The sequence below is a fragment of the Marmota marmota genome, unplaced genomic scaffold (genome assembly GCF_001458135.2).
Source record: "Marmota marmota marmota unplaced genomic scaffold, marMar, whole genome shotgun sequence".
Taxonomy (NCBI): domain Eukaryota; kingdom Metazoa; phylum Chordata; class Mammalia; order Rodentia; family Sciuridae; genus Marmota; species Marmota marmota.
The window spans coordinates 29,975,116-29,984,678 of record NW_025999900.1 but is presented as its reverse complement, the minus strand read 5'-3'; the positions used below and the strand labels follow the sequence as shown (position 1 = coordinate 29,984,678).

Genomic DNA, 9,563 nt, shown 5'->3' with positions numbered 1-9,563 from the left:
GTCCAGCGACGACGTGTTCATTGGCGGCACCACGGGCAAGCTGCGGCGCCGCTCCACCACGTCGCGGGCCAAGCTGGCCTTCAAACGCGGGGCGCGCCTCACCTCTACGGGCCTCACCTTCATGGACCGCGCCGGCTCCCTCTACTGGCCCATGTCGCCCTTCCTGTCTCTGCACCACCCCCGCGCCAGCAGCACTTTGAGTTACAATGGCACCACGTCTGCCTACCCCAGCCACCCCATGCCCTACAGCTCCGTGTTGACTCAGAACTCGCTGGGCAACAACCACTCCTTCTCCACGGCCAACGGCCTGAGTGTGGACCGGCTGGTCAACGGGGAGATCCCGTACGCCACGCACCACCTCACGGCCGCCGCGCTCGCCGCCTCGGTGCCCTGTGGCCTGTCGGTGCCCTGCTCCGGGACCTACTCCCTCAACCCCTGCTCCGTCAACCTGCTTGCGGGCCAGACCAGTTACTTTTTCCCCCACGTCCCGCACCCGTCAATGACTTCGCAGAGCAGCACGTCCATGAGTGCCAGGGCTGCGTCTTCCTCCACGTCGCCGCAGGCCCCCTCGACCCTGCCCTGTGAGTCTTTAAGACCCTCTTTGCCAAGTTTTACGACGGGACTGTCCGGGGGACTGTCTGATTATTTCACACATCAAAATCAGGGGTCTTCTTCCAACCCTTTAATACATTAACATCCCTGGGACCAGACTGTAAGTGAACGTTTTACACACATTTGCATTGTAAATGATAATTAAAAATAAGTCCAGGTATTTTTTATTAAGCCCCCCCCCCCCTCATTTCTGTACGTTTGTTCAGTCTCTAGGGTTGTTTATTATTCTAACAAGGTGTGGAGTGTCAGCGAGGTGCAATGTGGGGAGAATACATTGTAGAATATAAGGTTTGGAAGTCAAAATTATAGTAGAATATGTATCTAAATAGTGACTGCTTTGCCATTTCACTCAAACCTGACAAGTCTATCTCTTAAGAGCCGCCAGATTTCCATGTGTGCAGTATTATAAGTTATCATGGATTTATCTGGTCGACGCAGACCTTGAGAACAACCTAAATTATGGGGAGAGTTTTAAAATGTTAAACTGTAATTTGTATTTAAGAAGCATTCGTAGTAAAGGTGCCCAAGAAAATTATTTTGGCCATTTATTGTTTTGTCCTTTTCGTTAAAGAACTGTTTTTTTCTTTTGTTTACTTTTAGACCAAAGATTGGATTCTAGAAAATGCACTTGGTATACTAAGTATTAAAACAAACAAACAAAAAAGGAAAGTTGTTTCAGTTGGCAACACTGCCCATTCAATTGAATCGGAAGGGGACAAAATTAATGATTGCCTTCAGTTTGTGTTGTGTATATTTTGATGTATGTGGTCACTAACAGGTCACTTTTATTTTTTCTAAATGTAGTGAAATGTTAATACCTATTGTACTTATAGGTAAACCTTGCAAATATGTAACCTGTGTTGCGCAAATGCCGCATAAATTTGAGTGATTGTTAATGTTGTCTTAAAATTTCTTGATTGTGATACTGTGGTCATATGCCCGTGTTTGTCACTTACAAAAATGTTTACTATGAACACACAGAAATAAAAAATAGGCTAAATTCATATATATCTTGATACTTTTGTCTCTTTATTAAGTAGAGCTAATTTTTGAAAGACCACTCAATTTATAGGGAATTCAAAGGCTTTTTCAGCCAAATTAAAATTTAAACTGCTCCTTTAATTTGAACTGAGAGTCTAAAAATGAAAATAGTATTTTTCCCCCTTGTGGGCAAATTTTACCCGGAGCAGGCTATTAAATAAACACTAGCTTTAAACAAAGTATAGGCTTTTCAGCTAATATCTTTAAGTTTTTGTGGATATACAGCAAAAAGAGATATTTAATTTTATGTGCATAGCTGTTTACTCTGTGTTTATTTTAAAACAGTTAATAGAATGCTTTTTATATATTTTGTTTCAGGTATCTTGTTTATAGCACTTGGCAAATTATAAATAAATATATGTATATGGTTAGATAGAAGTGAATAATGAACACATATGTAATATATATAGACACACAGAGCCCTTCAGTTCAGGTACAATTTGCGCTATGAATGCTGCAAACATTTTTGTTTAAATATTTGTATTTATACTTTCTAAGTCAGCATTTATTTTTGTGGCTGTTTACCCACAATGAAAGAGTTCTAATAAAGATGTGCTGAAGTTGCAATAGATTTTGCTGAAGTGATCACCTGTTGTAATGATTTGCAGATCAATGTTGATATTTTAATTTTAAATTATAACAATTTAAAATTCTAGATATTCAGAAGTAAAACCTCTCTTCTTTTCCCCCTATTTTTACAACATGGAGGTATTTATTTGATTCTCTTTTAAATGTCTGTATAATTTAATCTAGAGATTTGTTCCTTTTGCTTACACTGAATCATAATTTTGTTTTAACTTGCAATATGCATATGTTATGCATATATGCATATATATGAAACAAAATGAAAACATTTTAAAAATTGTTTCAGGAAGCCCAATTGCTATAATTCAAAAAAAAAAAAATTAGAAAACCTGAGTAAAAGTTTCAGTAACTAATTGGATCCTGTGGAGAGTCTATGGAGGACAAGTTGTTCATTTGTTATAGTTGTATAGTCTGAAATGTGTTCTTCAGTAATGCAATAAGCTGGCTGCTTCTTACAATGGGTCCAATGAAAAATAATCTGTCCCTAAGATGTTATCAGCAAACAGAGAGTTGCTCTGAGGGAAAAAAAAGAAAAAAGCTTTGGGGACAAGCAAATTGACTGAAGTGGATTTGAAATGTAGAATAGTTAATATTGGAAAATTTGAGTGTGGGTTGTGGAATGAGGTGGGGGAAGAGCAAAGGAGCAAGCTTGAGGTGCCAGGAAAATTTAAAAAGAGCTGGAACCAAATATACAAAAATGGGGAATGGGCAAAAAATAGACCAACTAGTTTAATTATCTCTTTTAAGCAGACTGAATATGATTTTATTTTCTTAGCATGAAAACAGATTCACTTGAGATCTGTTTCCTGAAATTTAACAGTTCTTCAGAATGAAGCAGAAAAGAAAATTTCACAAATTATTGTTTTAAAAGCCAAATTTATGACTGATTAAAAAGAGTACAAATGCTGATCTTAGGCAAAGGAAATCCCCATTACACAATTGGGAACCAAAATAGCTCCAAGAAAGGCATGTGTTTAAGCTGGAAAAAAGGTGATGATTTATTGTTTGCTTTTGCCATGGATTTTATTTGTGGAATGAGAATGTGCTACCAGAGAGGAAATACAGTATTTTGCCTTCCAAAGTTAAAAGAAGTCAAACTCTTGTACTGAGATAAAGAGATATAGGAGATTTTCTCCATGGGTATTTTTCTTCTGGTCAAATTAAATACCTATACTTATTTGTGATTATGTGTTTATTTGGATGATAGAAATTGAATTTCAATGGCAAACTTAGTATTCTGAAGTCAAGGGTAAAATTCATTTCTTTGCATTCCTAAAACTAAGTACTGAAGTAGAAGTTGTGTTTGGACACATGTCCAAATTACATATACAATGGATATGATTAGAAATGTGGTTATTAGACATTCTAGAAGGGGGGTATCCAGAGGAAAAAAGTGAAGGCCTCCTGAAGCCTAATGTGAACATTTCATTTACCTTGATTATCCTATCATTCCTCAAGGTATCTTCTAAAACAAACAAACAACAAAACTCACACATGACAGTCTGGCATGGCATTTATACATTTTTGCATAATGTGTTGTTTGTCACCAATTTTTGGCAGTTGAAATTAACTCATGCCAGAAAAATACTTCAAAACTTTTTGAAGATTATTTTCTTTCAAACTTGTGATTAGTTTTAATGTAATAGCAATTGTCTTTTTTTTTTTTTTGAGATTTTCAAACTGAAAATGACCACAGCTTAAAACTTGAAATCTCCAAATATAGTTCATTTAGGTTTAAAGTGTTTTACTTGAATTTATCTGGTATAAAGTTAACAAAAAACTATTAATATATAAAACACTGAGAAAGTAATGTAAACTGGAGCAGTGAAGGAATTTTTCCAACTATGTTTCTTCCTAATATGTTATAAAATTGGGCATCGAATGAACATAAAGTCTAGAACTAACAGTACTTAACACAAGTATTCATGTGATGATGGTAGCCTTCATGTGGTTTCTGAGGGGCATCAAATCAAGGCAGAGAGGCAAAAAATGTGTTTTGCAGTGTATTGATTTTAATATATATTTGTTACATACTTCACTCAAATAGGTGGATAAATTCATATATTTAGAACTCTAAAGCGTGGTATGAAGTGTGTTTTCTACATCATTGTTGAGGAATTTGCATGCATTGAAATAATTTGCTTTTGAGAAATTAATTTTATGATTAGTTAAAGTTGTGTTTGAGACTAAAATCCTATTGCAGAATTAGGCTAACAAAGGGTGAAGGTGAAGATCATTAGAGGTTTTAAAGCTGGCTGAGAGGGGTTGCTGGGGTTGTGTAACTGTGCCTAGAGGGCGGGGTTCCTGTACATTCCTACTTCACCAGATAACCTGCCCCCAACACCACTTCAGCTTCTGCCAGACAGATGGAACTCTCCAACATGAAAATCTGTGCATCCAATCCAACAAGCACGGTAGGTGAAATTTGAATTAAAGTTGCCCCCTTTTATGTTTTTATTCGAGGCCAGATCCTGGAGATGTGGAAAGAATAGGGTCATCTAGATTCTCTCTTTCACGCACACACATCTACATTCTTCCTAAGAGCTACCTACCTGTAAGAGTTAAAAGGCGCTAAAGATCTTTCAATTAGTACTTCGTTCTCAATGTTCATTTGTGCCCTTAAGAGAGAAAGAAAGAAAGAAAGAAAAAGCTTTCTTTTCTTCATCCCAATCATCGTTTCCAACCCTCCTTCCAGGACCCCTCACTCCCCACTCCCAACCACCAGTAGTTTAAAAAAAAAAAAAAACACCTCTTACTTTTTGTCCCCCAAACTGACACTTTTCCTCTTGTCCTGAGGAATGTAGGCCAAGAGGCTTCAGGACTGACAAATATAAAATGTAGTGTTGTGTTTTGTCTCTTTTCTCCCTCCCGATTTCTCTTTGTTTTTTTCCCTCCACCCAAGGCTCTGCCTGAGGTTGTCTGAAGGATGCCGCGGGAAAAGACCAAAGAATTGGGAGAGCTCTTACCCCAAGATCGGTAAGTGAAAGTGCCTTTCCGAGGGTACTGGGTGAGGTGGGGAGTGTGTCCGACTGCTTTTGACAGTTTTGAACCGCGACTTTTTGGGTTCCTGGGTTTGTGTCTCTCTTTTCTTGGAAAATGTTCCTAGCGAGTGGGCTACCAACAGACGTAGATGAAAGAAATGTGTGATTTTTCTACTTTGACAGAAATCATGGTACATCCTTAAGGGCAAAGGGAAATAGAAAACAAGACAAATCTATATGGACAAGGTGGTGGGAGAGTGAAATAGACCCGAAAGTGTAATGTAATTCATTTTATGGAAATTTCTGAGTCTTACGGGTGTTGCGAGAAATACGGGACTTTTTTAACGTTCAAATTTGGGATTATTTGCTCTCCCGGTTTAAGATAAATCTCTTTGCTCCAAAGTCAAGAACTTACCTCTCTGAAGTTCCTTCTTTCTTTCTTCTTCCTTTTGATCATCATCATCATCTTCTTTTTTTTTTTTTTAATAAACATTTCATTCCCCCTATTTCAGACTAACACTTCCAATATCCCCCAGAGCTGGCCCTACATCTCCAAGTCTTTGGCCTGGGTCGGGCGAGAGTCCCTACGAGATTTAGCCGGCCTGCTCCAAGTCGAGTGCGGCGCCTGACGGGTGTGGGAGACTTCCCTGGCTCTTGGAAAGACTAGGGAAATGAGCACCACCGTTCTGGGCTTGTCTTCGTCCCTGCTGGGAATATCTCAGTTCCCGGCTTTGGAAATCTCAGGCAAATAATTGATTCTTAATGCGCACTTAGGAGAAAGCGATGTATGCTCGAGAGCCTGGCTGTCCCAGAGTGTCTGCGGGCTCGCGCCAGACGCAGGTTGGCTCCGCCCGGAGAGAATTTGGGGGCTTTGCTGTGATGTCCTATTGGCTTTTCCCACGCCTCAGGGATTCCTGGGTGAAGTTGCAGAGGTGATACCATAGAGGGGCTCGAAGTCGTAGGGCAGGAGCCCGGCGGCTTGTTTTCTCGTGCCCCCACCCCTCCCCTACAAATGTAGAGAAGTAACAGGCTACTGAGCTGGGGCCGCGACGCCGGCGCGGCAGCTGGGTGAGGACAGGCGATCCCGGGACCCTGCCGCACTGATTCCCGCAGAAGGTGCAGCGGGGCGCTGCGCAGGGAGCAGCAACGCGAGGGCGCTCTTGCCCAGGATAAGTCGAGCTTGAGTTGAGTAGCTCACTTTGGCTGCTGCCAGGAAAATCGACTCCTCCCGAACCTTGCTGGCGCGCATCCCTACCTTTTCCCCATTTCTTCTTAGTCTTCTGTTTTATCTTTTCTTTCTCCCTCTGAAAGGTGTTTCTTTTTGTGTACCGGGTGCAGTTTTCAGCACTCATCTGGTAGTTGATCAAAACGTGTCCTTTACAATAAACGTCTTTTCTCCGTTCCCTCCCTATGACTTCTCTGCCCGTTTTGCTTCTCTGCCCAAGCCTGTGGTCCAAGGTGAGGGCCCTTACAGGAAAAAACAACAACAAAAAAAAAAAAAAACCCTCGGAGGTAGGAATTTCCTTAGCGGCAAGGGGGACCCCGGGTCGGGGAGACAAAGGCAAGGGTTCCGGTGGGCAGATTACCCCTCATGTGCAGGAGATTCTCCAGGGTCATCTTCAGCCTTGGAAAGGCGACTGGAAGGAAAGGGCGATGCAGAATAGAGCTGGGACACCTCTGTCCTCCCGTTGGCTCCCCTCCCTCCGCTAATTTCTAAGCTTTGACACCGTACTCACCCGGTCCTCTATTGAAATTTAAGATAATCCGAAATTCTGAAATTGTGATTATAAATAATATATAACAAGTAACTATAAAAATTATATTTGTGAAGGTCTTTTTCGTGGTGTGTTGCCTAATACATATGATCTTTTTCCCTTACGGAAAAGCCATATAGGAGGAAAGGGCACTTTGCAAGGTTTGAGATCCTTGTCAGAATGAAAGGGCATGCTCAAATACCGGGCATGTTCGGATGTTTATAATCTGTTTCAGCTGGCTTTTCCTACACTGCTAGCACTTACCGGATTGGAATCATTGTCTTCAGTTTTATTCCTTCAATTCATCTCCTATTATCCAACTCTTTGAGTCAGTGTGTTTAAGGAATGTTTAAGGAGTATCTTCCTGCATAGGTGTTTTTGATTCCGTTGATTGAGCAGGAAGATTAAAAACTGTAATGGGGTTAAGGGAGAGTTGTCTCTCAGTTCTTTCATTTTCTCATTCCTCTGAAATTTAATGACCTGATCATTGTTGTTTGAAGTTAAATTATCTGTTAAATTAGACCTAAACAATAACTGATGATATTTTCCTTTTGGGTCTGGTTGCCCCTGAATTCTTGGCCCTAGATGGGAAAGAGAGTCGTCAAGCAGAATGCTTGGTCATGCACTATGACAAAGATAATCAAAATCGATATTTATGTGTGGTGATATTTCATAGAAAATCACTTTCAAAGTAGCTGAATTTCTTAAGTAGGAAATTCTTCTAAAGACTTATGCTCTAGAAGCCTAGACTCAAGGATGAATGTAAATAAGCATCTCCGTTGACGAATTAAAAAGAAATGAGAAGACTATTTTCATTCTCCAGAACCTAACTAAATACTTAAATTCATCACACACTCATGCTTGCTAATTTAAATCATTTCTGCCCTCCAGGGATAAATATTCTTGAAAGGAAAACTTAATTCTTAACAAATCTGAAACATTGTTTTAGATGCGAATTTCTAGAAATCCAATGTAGATTGATTTCTTTGAGTCAGCCACTGTTTGTTTTGCAGTCATTATATAAATCAATTTTAGAATAATGTAGGTTCCCCCTTTTATTTTATGTTTGCATATACTCAGAGATAGGTGAGAAAGCTTTTATGGTATATTGAGGAAATGACATCTTTCTCATTCATTTTGACAAAAGGCCCAAAGAATCTCTAAACCTAAAGGTACTATGGTAGTTGAAAAAAAAATCTTTTTTTTAAATTAATGAGCACTATTGTGTATTTTTTTTTCTATTACACTGTGCTGAATGAATAATTAGAGGCTGGGAGGAAGGTTGAAAATTTAGAGCAAGAATAAGGTGGTAATTTCATTATTTGATACTTTAATAATTTCTATAATTAATGATGTAGTTTTAAAGGTTGGCAAATCTTCGTTAGAAAAAAATAGAGTACTCCTCCCACCCCATCAAAAATACTCTAGAAAAGATAAAGTAGAAAGGTAGAACTCGCTGCAAGTATTGTTTATTTATTTATTTATTTCCCCAATAGTAGTAGTATTAGTGGAGTTGAAAAATACACTTTTAATTATACATTGCAAGCTCTGATTGCAGGTTGGAAGACTAAAATCGATCTTTCCTACATCAATAGTGTTGTCTATTACTACATTGATTTGTGTTTATTTATGCAGAGGCTTTCAGATATTTACTTACATATTTCTGCATCTGCCTCTTGATTATTATCCTGGGTTGCTTTTAATGAAGGTGCTTATGTGGGAAGCGAAACATACTTGACAGATCCATTTTAAGTAAACCTGATAGTGAATTATAGCAACCCAATGAGTTTACAAAATTACTTATTCATACTTGCTTTTTAGCAATTAGGAATTTGTTTCTGATTAAAATCTCTTGCAGCTTGAAAACTTCCACAATTTTCTTCACCTATTGTATTGATGATTCATCTCAATAAAATAGAAAAACATGATTTTATGATATCAGCTTTAATAGAATGAAAATCATGAGTGAGAATTGACTCATTTGGCTTACCCTCATAACAGTGAGCTGGCCATTGGGTTTACTAATGCTATAAATGAAAAAACAAGGAGCAATCATTTGAACATAGATATAAGACATTCAATTTAAAACACTGTTAACTCGAAATTATTCTAGGGATACTTAACACCAAACAAGACATTCTGGAGTTTTTGAGTCTATTAAATGTTTGTATGCATTTATATATTCTGTTACCTAGAGCACATATCTTATGAAAATAGGTATTTCTCTTCAACTAATATCTCATATGAATGTTGTTTATCAGACTCATTTGAAGAAATAGAAAAACAATCAAACAATAACAACAACAAACCCCTAAAGACCATATAGTGTGCCCTTTATAAGTACAAGGCAATTGCGGGAGAATAAGACACTTTTCATGTTTGTGCTTCTCTTATTGCCATTACAAAATATAGTTTAATTTATCTAGGATTTCACCTTCTTTAGGACTTTCTCTCCCAGCGTGAAGGATGAATCCTTGCATGCTAATAGTTTGGAATACATCTACCAACCAAATACTTTAAAAGGTCCTATTCTTCTTCTTCTTCTTGTTTTTTTTTTTTTTTTTTTTTTTTTTTTTTTTTTTTTTTTTTT

The 9,563-nt window shown here is 38.4% G+C and overlaps 1 protein-coding gene and 1 long non-coding RNA gene across 2 annotated transcripts in view; both read left to right on the top strand.

Moving 5' to 3' along the window:
• Foxg1 (forkhead box G1) lies at positions 1-2,939 on the top strand. The gene has a single exon (XM_015487628.2). It carries the CDS (start codon positions 122-124, stop codon positions 692-694), a length of 573 nt encoding a protein of 190 aa, XP_015343114.2. The 5' UTR covers positions 1-121; the 3' UTR covers positions 695-2,939.
• A 1,723-nt stretch (positions 2,940-4,662) lies between these two features.
• Positions 4,663-9,563, top strand: part of LOC125615261 — a 17,659-nt gene continuing 12,758 nt past the window's right edge. The window contains exons 1-2 of the long non-coding RNA XR_007345835.1: positions 4,663-4,792; positions 5,141-5,214. This is a non-coding gene — a long non-coding RNA (uncharacterized LOC125615261). The remainder of the gene's footprint in view (positions 4,793-5,140; positions 5,215-9,563) is intronic.